We start from the raw sequence: 18,433 nt of genomic DNA on the forward strand, positions 1-18,433 counted from the left end.
TATTTTTTCTTTGTGTGATAAGACTTCCATCTTGTCAGACTACCGCATAACCCATATACAGTATAATTGTATGAAGAACACAGGAGATTGTTATCACGTGGACCAAAGAGCCAGTATTATTTTCCCCATCAGTTTTGGAGCAACATCCAGTTCTGGGTAATTTCACTGCTGTGGAATATTTTCTCCGCTTGATGACTATCTTCACTGTGTCCCATGTTATAATTAATGCGTTGGAAAAAAAATTCTGCCCTCATTAGTGTTTCATTTGAATTATTAGTTTGCTCAAAACCGCAAAGTCGACTGCAACCTTTCCGATAGCATTTAATCACCGTCATCCAATTCTACAAATAAAACCATTCTAAAGATATTTCATGGCAAATAATATGTACACTCCACAAAGCCACGGATTGTACAAATGCAGGGAAAACCCATTTTCACACAATAACGTTCAGTGAGCGTCACTAAAAATAGCTTGCCTGCTGTAAAACAAACTAATCCTCTGTTGTAACTACGAAAAGCTAATCAGGAAGTCACGCCATCCAAAATGAGTCAATAGCTGTGTAGCAATTCATTTGAGGGCTGATGACGTCCTAACACTGCAGGTTGCTTTCGGCCGAAGGTTTCTACAAATGTGGCCTCCCTTTCCAAATCCCAATATTCTAAAATCTATTATTAGTTAGATTTCATGAGCTCTCAAAAATCTTGGATTTTAGTAACACTAAAACATAGCCACCTTGGATAGTGGCGCAAAGTGAGGGTGGGAACATGTGACAAAACCAGGAAGGCACCGTGCTAACTACTAGTCCACTGTGATGCCCTCCAAGAGGCTAGCTAGCGCCCACTAACGAGGATGTCCATTTCTTACATCATCGAACTGCAGTAAGGTAAGCCATTCCATTAACAAGATATTATGATTGAATTTGACACGGTGCATTTAATTGCCTAGTTTATTTGGAAAAAAATGAATGGCAGTCATAAAAAAAACAGAAAAATTGTGTTTGCATACAGACGAAACAGAATGCCAATACGGGTCACTGCAGTATTTGATCTACTTGTAGTGGCTTTGAAGAATAGTGACTAAACCATGACACAAAATTCTGCACACAGTTTGCACAGCTATCGCTTCTTTTTGCTCTCCTTCTTGGATTTTGGTCTAATTTGAGGCACTGCTCCTTTGGCTTTCTTCACAGGATCTGCTGCCTTGCCGTTGGTGGACTCAGTCTCCTCCTACACACACAGATCAAATATATGTTACAACAAAAAAAAAAGGGGGGGGGGGGTAGTAAGAAACTCCAAATTTATTTTACAGTGATGCCTTGACTTTGGAGTTAATGTGTTCCGTGACCATGCTTGCAACTAAAAACATATCTCAAATCATCTAAACAATTTGCTTTTAATCTGTTCCACAACACAAAAAAATTGAGTGACATATCGTACCTAGAAAAACTTTTAAGTCAGGTCATTTGTCAATGTACATCATTATGAAAAATGTTTTGTGGTTTTGTTCCTGTTTGACTGTGGAACCAATTAATTCAAATTCCCTAATTTCCTATCATGGGCATCCAAGATCAGATTGTGTTCAACTTTGGAGACTCCACTATAATTGCTTTCTTTATATTGTGTTGAATCAGCGCAGTCGCTCGTTCCGCCAGCCAAAGACGGCAGGCTGCAATCTGTTTATCTGCTGATATAGTCTAAAAATAGAACTAAAACAACACATTGCATTTCTGCCCTTAAAAAAAGACGACATTTGTACAAGTATGGGAAATAGTTAAACTGTAATGACTGGTAGAAGTCAAATCAGATTAGGCGCCAATATTTAGTGAAAGCACTATTGAAAGAATATTGATGATCCATCATAAAGAAATCAATGTTGCTATGACAGAGACTTCAGACGGAGGTGCCATCCAAAAAAAGAATGGTCTTTTGTAGTAGAGAAGGCTAAAAAAAAACAAGTTCTTACCTTTTCGTGCCCTTTGGAGGTGGGCACAATGATGGCCAGGATGCAGATAAGCTGAAAGATGGCGCCAAGAAAGAGGCCGTAGCGCAGGAGGCTCTCGAAAAAAGTTGGTTCGGGAACTTGTGGGGGAGACAGGTCCATTTCTGCAGACATTTTTGCTGCCTTTCCGAACCTGAGGAGCACATAGGAACAACTTCTGGGTCTCCCACAGACTGGAAACTTACTGGACTCAACTAAAAATGCATGTAAGGTAAGTTACACATGTATACAGGACTGAGTCATGTTTATTTTTTGTCATGTTTGTAAAATATTACTACCTAGCTTGTAGCAGGCGTGCGTGACGTCATGCAAGTTGTAATCACATCTCTAATCAAAGGGTATGCAGGAATGGGAGGGGGGGGGGATGTTGGTTCGCTGTGATTGTATTACTGTTAATGTTTTATCTTATTTTTATGGAAAGCGCTTTGTGATGGGTACGACTGTTCTGGAAGCACTACGAAGATGACTTGAATAGTCTTATTAAGATTAGGCGTTGTCTTGTCAAAACTAGTTGACGACACTGACAACAGTCTCCCGAACGCTGCAAAGTACCGAGTGGCGGTAAATGACTGAAATGGCACAGTTGAATGATGTTAAAGAAAGAACAGTTGCACTACATTTCCGAGCTAATTACAGCACAATATAAACTCAAACTCGACACTAATGGCACAATCTATAGTCATATGCTTAAATATCATGTTAATGCTCGTTTACGACGCTGTTGACTGTCCCCTGAACGCAGCAAAACACGCAAGAGGCTGAGTTTCCAAGGCACGATGCGACAATATCACAAATTAAAACTTACCAGAACTGGAATATCGTTCTTTGTTCCGAATAGGAGGGCTAAAACTCGCAGAACGAGAAGCAATTTTTGAGAAATGTAGGTCCACAGATAAAAGTAAAACAAATCCTTTTACAGGAAGTGGCGTGTTGTACTTCCGGTTCCGAGTTGGACTGCATGGTTGTCGCGGAGTTTGCAAATGTCGTCCTCTAACGGTGGGCTGTGAGTATTGTTTATTTCATGCTTTGTTGGACATAATGCACGTCTAACAAATTATACAGTAGTTACAACCAGGGTTCTAAATTAATTCCAATCAACCCGCTAAATAGGGGGTTAAAAATCACTTTCCAATGGGACATTTTGGACTTTTACTTTGGGGATGTATTTGATGGCCACCTTCAGGATACATTTGCTTAGCTTTGTGAACAAACATATTGGCCTTTGTACAGTGCAAAGCACCTATTTACGGGATTAAAATCCGTTTTTTTGTGACCTGCATAGACTGATCCAAAGCCTCCTTTGCCAATTTTGGCAAACTTCTCATATTTGGTCTCAAACATGGCTGCACACAACAGAAGAGGATTTACTGTTTCAAATGGGAATTTGACTTTTTACGCACTCTTCTTACTTCTACTTGTTGAACTGAAGAGAATTGTTTTCACCTGGTCTAAGAAAGAAGTTTTTGGTTTCAGGAAAGACTCACTCACGGCTGGCAGATCCTTCTCTTGCATTGCAGTTGCTTTTTCTCCCAAACTTCCTCTAGGTGGCACTGCTTTGTCAGACACCTTTTCAGATTTAACACTGTGCTGGTTTAGGGAAGTCTCTGGTCTTGTTGTGACAAATCGTTTCTTGTTGCTTTGCTTTGCTTTTGTGTTGTCTTTCGTTCTGGCAGCCACAACTGTGGTCTTGTCTTTGATTTCCTGTTTACCAAACTTTGTGTCAGCCTTCCTTTTGGTTTCTCGAGCAGGTACAACCTCAGGTGGCATCACTGTTAATTCACTGACCTTTGGGGTTGTGTTGCATTAATCATGTCTTTTTGTGAAATGTTTGCCCTTTCTAAGTTTCCCTTAAAATTGACTGAATTCAAACGCATTCTCGTGCTTCTCTTTTGAATTGATATAAACAAAGTCAAATAAACATTTACATTCAGGGTTGAAGGTGTTACCAACCCTTGTTTAAGCCATTTATTTATAATCAGCAGAGATGGCAAATCCATGTCCAGAAAGAAAAAACCTTGCCACAGTTTGGCTTTAGCCCCTCGTGCTAGCTAGCTAGCTAGCTAGCTCCCTAGCAAGTAAACAAGCTCCCGGGGAGCTAGCTAGCACCTAAAGCTAAACTGTGGCAGGCTAACTAGCTCCCTAGTAGGTAAACAAGCACCAGGGGAACTAGCTAGCAAGCACGAGGGGCTAAAGCCTAACTGTGGCAGGGTTTTTACTTTCTGGACCTGGATTTAACACATCTGGTTATCGGATAGTCTTTAGTTTCATGTCAATTTATTATGTAAATATAAGGCAGGTTCTAACTGTGGATCAATTTGCTTTATATAGCCTACCGTCTGAATTATTTGTAATTCACAGACAAGCTTGACACACCTAACTTGATTCAACTAAAGGCTAAAGGCTAGTTTTATTAAGTTTTGACGCAATAGTCGTCACAGGATGGGAAATGAGAGATCCCGAACATGTCCATGTCGTTTCATGTGCAAGGGAGTAGGATTATTATAAGCACAGAAATTGTCCGACCATTTGAAGGAATCACTGAACTGCACCACTACATACAATGTATACTGACTACATGTAGGCATGTTTTCATTATTAGGAGTTTAACACCAACTAATACTCCTTCCTACATAATACACACACGTACATAATCACAACCGCATGAAAGGTACTACTTGAAAAAGCTGACTTAAAAATCACTGATGACAACATAAAGAATTCGATGTAAAAGTTGAGGATGTAGGTGATGAGTGGGATTTATTTTCCCCGATTATGTCGTGATCCTGAGTTGTTGTTGTTGTTGTCCTTAGCGTCTCTGATGCCGCAGGCCTCCAGCGTCACTGTGATGGTCTCTCAGGTCTCTTCGTATGATGTCATTCACTGCAGACAGGAATGAGCAACTTTAGCATTTAAAGGGGAAGTCAACCCAAAATGACAACAATAGGTTTCTATGCAGTCCCAATGGTCTAATATTGCATTCTGGTTAACAATTAAGCAGCAAAATCCAGCCGTTTTTTATCTATCTCAGTGGGGGGCCATTTTGCTACTTGCTGTTGACTGAAGGTGTGTCGTGATTGGTCGCTCTGAACCTTGAGCAACTGTGCTGCCATCTTCAGTCGACAGCAAGTGGCAAAATGGCCGCCCCTAAGATGGATAAAAACGGCTGGATTTTGCTTCCTAACTCTTATTCCACAAATGTAATATTAATCAGAATGTCATGTTTAAACTAGTGAGGTCACATATAACATATTGCCAGGAAATGTTTAACTCATTCACTGCCCTTGACGGCTATTGACGTGAAAAATTCATTTGAACTATTTCTATTAGTTTACCATTTTTTTCCACTTTTGTCAACAAGAGTATGAAAACTTAGAAATGTTTTTTATTGTACACTTAGAACAGATATAAAATTTATGATTAATCAAGAGTTAACGATTGAAGTCATGCGATTACAATAAAAAAATATAATCGCCTGACGGGATTTAAAAAAAGAAGAAAAGATTATTAAAAATTAGGAACTCATGATTAATCACAAATTTTATATCTGTTCTAAATGTACAATAAAGAAATGAAGAATTTCATAATGTTGTTAATAAAAGTGGGGAAAAAAAGAAGTTAAACTAATAGAAATAGTTAAAATGAATATTTGACGTCTTTAACCGTCAATGGCAGTGAATGAGTTAAAGTTGACTTCCGCTTTTAAACTACTAAAAGCAGGGTTTCAAACTTCTTTTCTACACTGCTTAACCTGTTCAGAGTTACGAGGCATATCCACTAAAGAAGGATGAATTAGAATATTTGCAGTTATATTAGTGTCCACCAGATGCCAATGTTTCATTTCTTTTCTGTGTTTCTTCCTTCCTTAGAAGATCAAGAATAGAAGAACATAAAACACTGTTGGATGTTATTAGACTTTATACCACTGAGCCAGTCGGCACCAAAGAACCACATAGACACACTGCAGCTTTGTTTGACACGGGTTTGGCTGTTCTCATTTGCATATCTACTTCCCTTTACTGTACCCACAGGGAAGATAACACATATTTGAGTCTACAGACAACAAGATCAAGTCTGCAGGACTTGCGACGGCGTTGTTGCATTCTCGGTTTGGGGTAGACAGCGTTTCGTGACACCTCTGCAAGCGTCTGTTTGCAAGCGAAAGTATGAGTAAAAGCGAGAGTAACAGCAAGAGACAGGAAAGGCAACAAAAGAGGCCTCAGCAAGAAAACCGCAAGTCAGCATTTGCAAGACAACGCTTGCAACGCGCCTGCTTGCGTTTTGCAGACGAGATCGCAAAAATCCGACGCCTCAGACTTTCTAAATTTTCTAAAGAATAGTCCCCAATTTGCAACGGTGGTCTTTTGTCAATTGGAAGCACACAGACGACATAAGACCCACGCACTGTAAATATGGATTATTGCTATACACAAATGACTTTGTTCTTAATATTTACATAACTTAAACATGAATTGCATTTTATCGTACATTACTTCAGGCACGTTCTTGAGATCTAAACTTTGGGTCATTGTTCTACTGTAATTGCATTTTAGATTATTTCATTGTGTTCTTTCGTCAACAGGTTATTTTAGTTAACGAAAACTACAGAAATAACAAAAATTCTGCCCGGAGACAGCTGGGATAGGCTCCAGCACCCCCCGTGACCCTTGTGAGGAATAAGTGGTTACGAAAATGGATACAATTAAAAATACAGAAAAAAGTACAATTAAAAAAATATTTTTGTTAATGAAATAAAATAAAAACAACTGAAACTACATTTTACGTAACTAAGACTAACTAATTGTTGTGAAAATGTCCTTTGTTTTAGTCTTTGGTAATGAATTTAATACATGAGCCTTTGGAGTTGATTATAAATGTGATTTTAAGTATATTCATTTCGATATTAACCGAATTAGGAACATTTGAAAGTGTCCCACAGAAGTGACGTCATCTGGATTAAGATTAAGATGAACTAATACTGAAACTAACAAACTAAACAAAAACTATGCATATTTTAAATTACTAAAACGAATAAAAACTAACAGAAACACCCTGAAAACTCATTAAAACTAACTAAATTTAAAAAACTCAAAATGAACTAAAAATGAACTCAAATGAAAATTCCTAAACTCTAATAACCCATTTGGTGGCAGACAAAAACGTACTCACCGTCTTCCAGGTAGACGCAGCTGACGTCCTCTCTTTTGACGGTAACCGTCTCCTGAGTCCGAGCTTCTTGCTTGTCTCCGTTTGACCCCGTCTGGGTTAAAGGCTTCCCACAAATGTCACTTTGGACAAATCTGGAAGGCGGCGACGTTCCTAAAGACGGCACGACTTGCACAGAATGTTGATGTCTTGTCGATGAGTAGGCCTGGAGTGTTTGTATCACTTCAGGGTCTTGACCCAGTTTGTCTGTTGCCGTTTTGAGACGTGGTTGGACGTTGGCAGGGACTGCCGCTTTAAGGACGCTACCATGGATGGTGGTAGCATAGTTTTGAAAATAAAGTTGACTTGTAGGGTGGTATAGATCTGGCTTGTTGATTAGATGGCCTGCTCTTGACTGGTAAAAGACGGGTTGGTAATCCCGCAGATCCGATGCATTTACACTGAACGGTTGAAGAATGCTTTCCTTCTCCAACCGATGGAAGAGTGACTTCACTTGCGTGTCGGACCGAGGCCGAGTGTCGGCGTAATCACACAAATTCCCCTGCCATTCATCCAGGGGCTCTGTTTTAATGGCTGGGGTACAAAAAGAAAGATAAGATGTTGGGAGGTGAAAGTGATGCTGCAGATTAGCGACTTGATATATTGGATTTTACTCCATTACATTGAGTGTAGGGATGTAACGATATCGGCAATATTGTGATGTCCTGATATTGAAATTGACACAATATGGTCGTCGCCATGTCACAATATTAAAAGTAGAGATAGACCGATTTGTTTTTTTCAGGGCCGATACCAATTATTAGTAGTCAAGGACGCCGATAACCGATATTTGGAGCCGATATTCATTTTCTAAAAGGGACAATATCGGCATCAAAATTTGAAAAAATACAAACTCCAGCTCTTACATTTTTTTTGAATTTTTAAGAATATGTTTATTGAACAACTTTTAGGGTTTGTTAAATATTGGAGTTTAAAAAAAAATCTTAGTCAATAGACATCTTTATTTGAAAAATCTAACAAAAGGGGCAGTAGCATGTTTTCAAAAGTTAAATAAAAACTTAAATAGCTCCCGGTTGTTTTCTACAGTAGAATTAAAAAAAATATCCGAAGTACTGTTTTTAAATTTTTACTTATCTTAGTTTTAATTTCAAACAACAACAAAAAGCGCAGGGCCAGCATTATCTCTGGAAATTGAAATAATTAAATCCCTGAAGTTAACACTTTGTTAAATGGATCTATTATCGGGCATATGATTATTCAAAATAGCCGATGCCGATATTTGTCAAAATGCTGAATATCGGCAAAGCCGCTAATCGGTCTATCCTTAATTAAAAGCACGTACATCTGTAAAAAGGTAAGGTTGTATTCCATTTGTGAAGTCCTCGCACCCGTTGGTGCTTCGTTCAATAGAGAATGTTTTGGCCACTGCGGCAGTTATTAATCATCATGTCAGTCATATCAGCTAATATTTTATAACATGTCAGTGGAAAAACATTACTTTTCGACCGCTTCATTTGTGAACTAGACAATGATACTTTGCGCCGCAAAGTCAATGTGAGCACAACAACAACGGGAAATGACATCATTCTTTGTCACTTCTGTTATATAAAAACATATTATTGTCCTTTTTTTCCCAGTATGAGGTTTTTTTTTTATGAGTTTTTTGTGCCTTCGCCACAATATCGTGGTAACGATCGTATCGTGACGTTCATATCGTGATATTTATCTATCGCGATCTTTCGATATCGTTACATCCCTAAATTAAATGGTGAGATAAAAACCTATCAAAGGCGTGTAGATGAAGTGCTGAGGTTCACTGCGCTTCTTCTTCCCATTGATGACATAGAAGTTGACTTTGATCGGGCGACAAATGGTCCGGTCTCGATATGGAGGGACCTCAACCATCAACATATTCTGAAAAACGGTCATGATTGGAGGCTATGGGTTTTTTACAACTGATCTACATTTGAAAGTCAGGAAGCAAACTCACACATTGGCTTTTTTCTCGGTCCATATTTGCCTCCACCTCCCAGATTTGCTGGCCGTCTGAAAGTAGTGAAGAAAATGGATTTAAACAGTGAAATCTGCTTTCTGTTTGTTATTGAGTGGATTGTTCAACTCGCCCCACTTGATTACTCTTCTTTTTCTTTTTTCTTTTTAAATAAAAAAAATAAATAATCAAAGATTACCTTTTCTTACCCACATCCTGTTGACTGAAACCCATGCAACCATGAAACTGTTTATTTGGTTGCCATCAGTAGGTTAGGTTCATTCTCACAAAACAGAAGCAGCAGAGCTGTCTGTGTAAAATGATACATTTGTCTACGGTTCGATGACATCCAATATAAGAGCTTTATCGGAAATTTTGCCTGTTGCTTTATGAATATATGAACATTGTGATATATGACATCGATATGAGGCTGGCGGAATCCACCAGGATTTAAGACTCAACCAGGAGGGTGGGTTAGACTGAGTCTCGGTTGGTTAAGACCGAATATTAGTGACAGACCGATACGGTTTTCTCAAGTCCGATACCAATGCAGATTATTAGTAGTCAAGGAGGCCGATAATCGATATTTCAAGCCGATATTTCAAGCCGATATTTCAAGCCGATATTTCAAGCCGATATTCGTTTGTAGTAAATGAGAAAATATTAGCGCCAAAACATTTTATTAATTACTTTTTCTTTTTAACCATATAAAGAATAGACAGCTTTGTTTACAAATGATAACAAAAAATTGCAAGGAGTTTCCAGGGTCATCAGCATGTGTTAAGCTAAATTAAAAACTAAGTAAGTAAATAGTTCCCTAAAGTTTTCTACTATAAAGTTTAAAAAAATGTCAACATAATTTCTTCATTTAAAAAAAAAAAAGTGTAAGGAGTTCACAGTGTCAGCACCATCTTTTATAAAGTGGAAATTTAAATAAATTCATATATGACAAATGGATGCTAAATTGCAAATGTAGCTAATTTGGGTTTTTGGTCAGGGTTTGTAAAAGGTTTCAAAAGATCTTCGCACACATGGAAAAAACTGTCTGAATATGTTTCAAATTTCTTTGCGACAAGTAAAAACTGTCAACATTTTACAAATCCTAATGAAAACCCTAAATTTGCGACGTTCGCAAGAATTCACCGTTCAGTGACATACCAGCTTTATCGGCCTTCAGTTTCGTAAAAAAGGCAGATGCCGATATTTGTAAAAATGCCAAATATCGGCACCGATAATCGGCCCGGCCGATAATCGGTCTATCTCTACCGAATATCACTTTGCGGTTTCTCATTGAATTCTGACCTTGTGTCTTCTCCGAGAACATCACTCTTGAGTCGTATGTGAAGTTCTGCCCAGTCAGGAGCATTTGTTGCCCACCAAGTACGGAGCATCGGTCCAGGTTCTGCATCTTGACCACCGGGATCTCCTGAGCCGAATGCTGGGCTGAACAAACACAGTAGGTTCAATGTCTTCATTACAAAATATCTATTTATTTATTTACTTTTACAAGAGCAGAGGCCACTTTGAGGATAGGAATTATTTTCAGAAAATACAACAGTCTGAAGAATGTGGAATATCGTTACATTCAAACGTAAAAAGGTCAACCCGAATGCAATGATGCCGACTCATCTTTTGCGACATCCTTACAGCATTCGATTGGATGGGAGACCACTTGAAGAGACACCAGGGGGCCTTCGGGTTGCGGTATGTGAACGCGAAACACCAAGCGTACGCGAGTGTTTTTGCGTCCCACGTCAGTCTCGCCATTCCGCAGCTCGATGTCAGCGTTTCTTCGCTTCAGAATTCCCACGCAGTCGATCCTGGGATACGTGACAAAAAGGCCGCCAGTAACACGTGAGTCTGTCACTGGTGGAAACTAAAAGAGCAAAATTGGTTGAAAGCTTAAGGAAACTGAATTGTTTGTTATTAGGGGTATACTCTGATCTGGTTTAAGATCATTAAAGAAATTGCTTAGCATTTTTGTTGTTGTTGTTTATGTTACAAACAGTAAGCATTGAATGGGACCAAATCCCATGTATTACCATTGCTTCGCAGGGACTGCATTTATGAGCCTTCTACAAGATTTAGTTCAAATTGTTTGTAACTGTACAGAAGCATATTGCATTCACTTGAAAAAAAATAAATAATAATTTTTTGGGTGGGGGGGGCTGTCTTGGGTTTTTTGTGTGTATTTTAAAAAAAAATTATTTTGTTTTTCTGAATTTTATTTTTACTGTATTCCTGAACATTTTAAAAATATATATATTTATTATTATTTATATATATATTTTTTAATATATTTTTATATATAAAATTAAATAAAAATCCGAAAAACAGGAGAGAAAATTACTCCGAAAAACAAACAAACAAAAATATTCAGAAAAACAGAGAAAAAAAAAAGATTTCCGAAAAAATTAGTTTTTCTGAATGTATTTAATTTTTTTACCTCTGAACTCCAAGTGGCTTGTTGCACACTCACTAATGGCGGACACTGCAATGCACTTCCATAGAAACTTAACTGTTAGCTTATTAAAATCATGCCGATCAATTTCGTATTGTTTGTATACTTACATGCTCCTTAAAATTATATACTTAGCTTACATTAGAATGATAGTATAAAGTAGAAAAATACTGTGTGTGTTACTAATAGGGCACATGCCAAAAGTCATATCGTTGAAGGTATGTGTTAGAGGTAAAAATTACTCTGAAAAAAAGAAGCTTTGTGCTTTGTTGGTCAGATTTTTTTTCCTGTTTTTTGAATAATTTCCCCCGTTTTTCTAATTATTTTTTCAAATGTTTTTTTGAGTATTTTCCCCCCATTGTTTTTCTGCTTTTTTTTTTTTTTTTAAATAGTATTTTTTCTGAATATTTTTTTATGACAGAAAAAAAAAATTCAATAAAAAATATATTCAGAAAAACTGAAAATTTAAAAACACACACACACTTGTTTTACTATCTTTGTGGGGCTATCTCATTGACTTAATGCATTTCCAAGCCCTTTCCATTCCTTACCCTAACCTCAACCATAACCCAATTCAAACCTAAACTCTAAAACCAAGTCTTGACCCTCAAAAAGAGTGAGGCCCAGCAAAATGGACGGGTGGGCCCCACAACTCTGTGAAATCCTGAAATATTAGCCGCACTATGTTACAAAAACAAGACCACACACACACAAAACAAAGCCCCCCCCCCCCAAAAAAAATAATTTCTTCTTATTCAAGTGAATGCAATACGTTTCCGTACAACTGTGGGTTTTTTTTGCATTTATGGTTCAGAGGCCTGCATGTCTTTCATAGAAATCCATGCTGGGAAACAGGAAGTGGTGCATGTTTCTTTCAGCTTTAGTTTGTGTAAGCAGCCACCAACATTCCAATTTGAACACCCTTAGAAGGCCAAAGAACTTCAGCAAGCGTTAATATCTCTGGGAACAGTTTTTTTTTACGTCGGCTACTCACACCACTCTCATGTTGTCCTTTGGCTGGAGAGGGATTTCTAAAACTTTGGTCCCGTTGATCATCCTCTCCATGCTGGGAGTGGTCACGGTCTTCCCGGCGATGCGGTGGGCTTGGTAAAAGGCGTGCGGTTTCAGCAGCCTCTCGTCGGCTGTCCCGATGAAGACCTGCAGGTCCAGCGGAGCCGTGCCTCGATAACCGTGGAGCTGATGAGTGCGACCAAAGCAGCTGACAAAAGCGCTCATTTGCGTAACCGAAGAACAACTTCACACCAGGAAAGTCTTCCCTGTAGGGATACTTTTTCACGAGTGCGTTGGTTTGCGTTAAGCTAGGAAAACAACATTAACTCATTTGCTTCCAAAAACATTTAAACACGTTCTATTTTAAATAATGTCATGGTCCCAAAAACGTATTTATATGTTTTTTTAATGTTTTTTTTTTTTTTTTTTTTATGCTTGAGCATACAGAAGGCTTTGATTCAGCTTGACCTGAAGAGGTCGCTTAAAGCAATGGTAGTTATTACAAAAAACGGCCAGCATGTGGCAGCAGAGTATAAGAGATCAACCAGGGCTTTGTTGCAAAAAGGCTCATTTCACCAGTGTTTTAAATAGATTTGTGATGAAAGAAGTAACTCCCATGTTTTCTATAGCAAGAGAACAAAATATTCTGTGGGCCTTGTAAAATCAGTCAAAAATCCAGTAAAACAGCTGGGAGCGAAGGAGGTTGCTTCAGTGAAAATGGCTGCCAGTCAACGAGTTAACGGCTTATTCATTCCTTTGCCAGGCCAGTCCATAAAGACGACCAATTAGGCCATATTTGCATTTTATGTGGCCATAGATGCTAGTGTGTCAGCTTCTGGCATGAAGAGGTCGCTTAAAGCAATGGTAGTTATTACAAAAAAACGGCCAGCGTGTGGCAGCAGAGTATAAGAGATCAGATTTGTGATGAAAGAAGTAACTCCATGTTTTTATAGCAATAGAACAAAATATTCTGTGGGCCTTGCAAAATCAGTCAAAAATCCAGTAGAACAGCTGGGAGCGAAGGGGGTTGCTTCAGTGAAAATGGCTGCCAGTCAACGAGTTAGCGGCTCATTAATTCCTTTGCCAGGCCAGTCCATAAAGACCACCAATTAGGCCGTATTTGCATTTTATGTGGACATACATGCCAGTGTGTTTACAGCCGGCATCAACAGGCCGTATCACAATCATGGACTTTGTGAGACTGTGTCATTTGAATTTGCACAGCTTTCTGTCTTCCATAGACACAAACAGGAAATGCTATTTTGTGTGCACAATCTCGCTTCTGCTAATTTCGAATCAACAGATGTCAGAGACAAGAAGTGAGAGTGACTTTTTTCCCTACTAGTTGCTCGATGCCCAAACATAAAAACGTCACCAAGATGTTGAATGTATGAAAGCAAATACCTGGACTTCGGGGTGCCCGCCATTTGGCGTCTTGACAGGTCCGCGGCTACCCTCGGTCTCGTAGTGAGCCCTGTGGTGAGACCTCGGCTGAGACTTGATCACCAGCTCGTACTGACTTGACTGACTGGGCAACGGCCAATCTAGAGAGGGTAGAGGTGCCAAGGAAAGACCTCTTAAGGAGAAAGGAGCAATAAGAGAAGAGATTGTGGATATTCTTTCAATTTGAGATAGAAAAGCAACACACCCAAATGCTCCCAAGTGGACTGGATGAGGAGACCATGACGTTGGTAGTACACAGAAGCCTCCGGGTCTGACTTCAGCTCCTATCCTTCCAACCCTCTCCAGTTCATGACCCTCCCTGTACACACAATCTGGCCTTTGGTTCGGCCAATTTGCACCTTGCACCGCATTTTGAAATAAGATGAGGCTGCTGGTCTCGTCCTCTGGGCACAGCCTCGAGGCCTGAGCGTGGGACTGCTGCTCGCCTGGTGCCCGGTAAGAGCCCAGCGAGGGGATGGGGCTCGGGCTCCGGGAGCGTTGTTTGACGGGAGTGGCCCCCGGACAAGGGAGAGCCTGGTCGTGGGTGCGCTTGCCTTGCGGCGACACGGAGCGGCAGCACCGGTTGACAAGTGGCGAGGGCGCGACTTGGTGCTGAGGCAGGAGGAAGAGCTCATCGGTGAAGCTGTTCCCTGGAGAGGAGTGGGTGGAAGATGTTTGGATGCCCTGAAGGAAGGGGCAAAGGTCAGTGGTGGACAACTCTGAGGCACACGCGCCTCTGTTGGAAGGGGAGATGCACGGGGAGGCTGATGGAGAGCATCCGTCTAGCGGCCAGCCTGTGGAGGAGTTGCTGCTAGCGGGGCTTGCGCACTCCCGATAGGCTGTGAGGGCTTTGGAGCTGTGCTGTAAGGCCTGAGGGGTTCGAGAGTCCCCCGACGGAGTGATCTCAATCCTGGGGCTGGGAGCACGAATGACCCCTTGTGCGGTCGCCAGACTCATGGGGTCAAACATCAACTCTGATGAGCTTTCTTCAGCTGGGCTGCTGGAGGAGGCATCCTTAATGATCGCAGTGTGAGGGTAAACCTCCAGCAGGGGGGGCTGTTCGGCATCATCTGTCAATACAAGCAGTGACACTCATTTGCACTCAGACAACTAAATATATATTTTTGTAAAATGCAGTTGTGTACGTCATAAGCGGGGTCAGTTGGGTTTCCCCTTGTGATCAAAACCCTGATTATCCGATGTCTCTTAGATTATCCTGTGTGTGTGTGTTGTGTTAAGAGAGACCAGAGGTGGGCAATTTACAAAATTTTGCAGGTCCGTCGTTCGTCAACAAAACAGGCGTCCGTTAGTGACGGACTCAGAGGTCCGGCAGTACGTGACCCGGTTAGTGACGATTACAATAGTGGGGGTTCCATCCGCCCATTTTTATTCGAATTTTCAAATGTGAAACTAAAACTGAATGGAAACGCTAGAAATTCAGAAAAGGACCCAAAGTTCGCAAAAAAAAAAAAAGTTTACGCTTAGAGGGAGGTGGATTTTGAAGAAAGGAAAATGCTAATTTTGGCTATGGAAACAGTTTTTGTGAATAAACGCTGACAAGACCAGATACACGTCGCACGTTTTGACCGGATATTTATTTACGTCACACGTACGGGGGATGACAGAGAATAAATATTTTGGGAAATACTTACAGAAGCGAATATTAATGCAATTCTAAATAGGAAACAGCAAAGAAACGCTACGATTTATCAAGAATTACAAAAACAAACTCATACGACGTCTGTTCTTCTTCTTCTAAATTACTGGTGGATCACATCTCAAGTCGCATGTCCGTTTTGCGCATTTTCAGTAAATTCGCTTTAAAAATTCGAAACTATTGGACTAATGAAGGATGAAAACCCGCTTCCAACAGTGCTTAGCAAGTTTCTCGTCATACACCATTTGTCAGAAAAAACAGGCATCCGTCAGTGATGGACTGACGGACAGTCCGACAGAATTACTGGTTAGGACAGATTTTTCATCCCTGATCTGCAAACTGTCTGGGCTGACAATCGTAAATGTTAAACTTCTCAAATATGTGCCACGGAAATCCCTTAACACAGAGTTGGGCCGAGACCGTAAGCTCATGTTTTTGCTACACACCGATGGAAGGGTAACTGGTTGGGTAGTTCCCAGATAAGCTAAAGCTAGCCAGCAGCCTGGTATGAGAAGCCAAGAAATTTAAAAAAAAAATGGACCCACATTTACTCCGCTTTAGCCACTTTAGATCTGTTGGCATAACAACAATTTCATGACCACAGAACTACAGTACATTGAGACCTCCACAAAGGCTGAACTATTAATGATAATTGAGTGGTGTATTTACTGTATGTTAGCTAGCAGGCTACGTGGTTCATGGAGGATAACCAACAAGACTGCTGGTGCTCTTATTTTGGCGTGCGGATGCTTCCAAATAATGCACCACCCTTTGTAGACATACATTTATTTATTTAGCGTAATCCTGTACCTGTCCATCTAAATCCCTACACCTGTACTAAATTTATCAAGAAAATGACTCAATTTTAATTAGTATATGCTATGAGAATTTCGTGGTTAAGTAGGTGAAATAGTTTCAAACATTCATATACACTCAATATAAGAATACAAAAACCCATCTACACACAAGCTAAGAAATAGTCATTGTAGCGGCCATATTTTTGTGCAATTTGATATACAGTAGCCAACTACATTGAATGGACGCTCACCTGGGATGTAGCCAGCAGAAAAATCCCCACCAGGTGGATTATAGAGAAACAAGTCTGAAAAGTCCAACTCTTCCTCACTGATGTCAGTTGCCATCTCCAAACTCTGATAATATTATAATTCCCTATTGATACTAAAGCTCTCAACGGCAACAGCCGACAATGCGAGCTTGTGTATTGAAGCGCTCGACTCAAACTGTGCACTTCCTGTCACTGCTTCGTGCGTGCGTGCGTGTGCTTTTAATTTTAACTGTTTTGATTTGCACATTTCATTGATAGAATTAGTTATTTAATTAGGTTGTTTGAATTACATTGGCACTTAAATGTGGCGGACGTTGTGACTTTTATTTTGAATTTATTTATTTTTAATTAAAAGTTTAACCATTTGACAACTAGAGGGCAGCATTGCTCAATTTCTTCCCACGTTGCACTTTTGAATACAGTACATTATTCTGAGTTTTTCTCCCATAAGTAATTGTACGTGGATGTTTTTTTGTTTGAATGAGCTCCAAAACATTTTTTGGAAATAATTAAAAAAAATAATAATAATTTATGATAAATACAGTGAGTGTATTTTGAGGACAGAGTTAGAGCTACATTTTCAACAACACAAAAATCACTATCATAATCCTCTAGTCTAATGTCTTTAATCCCTCCCTCTTAATGTTTAAATGTGCAATTGATTTACAGTATTATACATAAGTACTGTATGTATGCAAATTTCCCAGTTGTGGGACTATTAAAGGTTTTTCTTACAATTACTGAAGCTAACAAGTAATTAGACAGCTATACTTATTTGATTTCATACCATCCATCCATCCGTTTCGAAAACAGACTTATTGCATGTAAACACCTGACACGGGGCTGATGTGAAAAGTCTCCCCTCCACAATCACTGATGCGTGATTTAGCAGTGCTTAAAGCCATGTAACGGTGTATTTCTACAGTATGTTTTATAACGTAAGCTTCTTTTAGCACCCCTTCTTAACCTAAGCGTTCAAGTCTCCTGTAAAAGTATGTGATTTTTTTATAACATGATGGCAGACCGTGGATTAAGGCTCGCATAATTTACGCACATGCTGTGTTAACAGTCAGCCTTCCTACATGGAATGCATTCCGCGTCTGGTTGATCAAGTAACCTTTCAAATGGCGTCTAATAGGATCATTCACAGTCTGCAAACAGGCTTTTGCTCATTATGCCAGACTCGCTTAGACGTGTTTAACCCTAATCACGGTGAACGATTCAATGTCCAGTCATCGCTGACGTCTTGAGTTTTGTCACATTGCAGTGTCATATGCTCAAGCACACGACATGATCATATACGTAAAACTCATATCAGATTTACTCAACACTGTATTTTGGGATGATTTCCACATTGTAGCAATCAAAATTGTCCTCATTTTTATGTTCATTAACGCTTTCATTTAAAAGTTCTCACATTCACAACCACTTGCCCGACTTGCAAACATGCCCTAATAAGCTATTTGATTGGCTGATTTGTGTCATGTGGGTGGAGTTACAATACGATATGATTTTCCATCATAATGACCAGAACATGTTTAATATTTCATGTATTTATGGGCTTATTTCAGTTCACTTCTCTCATAAATAAAACATCCTCTTCCATTGCAGTCATTGAATGCATCCAAATGTATTCATAATGT

The 18,433-nt window shown here is 39.6% G+C and overlaps 2 protein-coding genes across 2 annotated transcripts; both read right to left on the reverse strand.

The window, feature by feature from the left end:
• Nucleotides 1–929: 929 nt before the first annotated feature.
• manbal (mannosidase beta like) lies at nucleotides 930–2,970 on the reverse strand. Its single transcript, XM_077573636.1, has 3 exons — nucleotides 2,805–2,970; nucleotides 1,964–2,132; nucleotides 930–1,227 (listed from the first exon to the last, which is right to left on the reverse strand). Exons 2-3 carry the CDS (start codon nucleotides 2,111–2,113, stop codon nucleotides 1,117–1,119), a joined length of 261 nt encoding a protein of 86 aa, XP_077429762.1. The 5' UTR covers nucleotides 2,114–2,132; nucleotides 2,805–2,970; the 3' UTR covers nucleotides 930–1,116.
• Nucleotides 2,971–4,204: 1,234 nt separating this feature from the next.
• On the reverse strand, nucleotides 4,205–16,959 carry nfatc2b (nuclear factor of activated T cells 2b). Its single transcript, XM_077574374.1, has 10 exons — nucleotides 16,773–16,959; nucleotides 14,273–15,137; nucleotides 14,029–14,200; nucleotides 12,608–12,810; nucleotides 10,800–10,972; nucleotides 10,455–10,595; nucleotides 9,153–9,208; nucleotides 8,944–9,076; nucleotides 7,166–7,735; nucleotides 4,205–4,879 (listed from the first exon to the last, which is right to left on the reverse strand). The coding sequence occupies exons 1-10, from the start codon at nucleotides 16,864–16,866 to the stop codon at nucleotides 4,806–4,808; spliced, it is 2,481 nt and encodes an 826-aa protein (XP_077430500.1). The 5' UTR covers nucleotides 16,867–16,959; the 3' UTR covers nucleotides 4,205–4,805.
• Between the last annotated feature and the right edge of the window lie 1,474 nt (nucleotides 16,960–18,433).

Source organism: Vanacampus margaritifer, chromosome 8 (assembly GCF_051991255.1).
Source record: "Vanacampus margaritifer isolate UIUO_Vmar chromosome 8, RoL_Vmar_1.0, whole genome shotgun sequence".
In the NCBI taxonomy this organism is placed as follows: Eukaryota; Metazoa; Chordata; class Actinopteri; order Syngnathiformes; family Syngnathidae; genus Vanacampus; species Vanacampus margaritifer.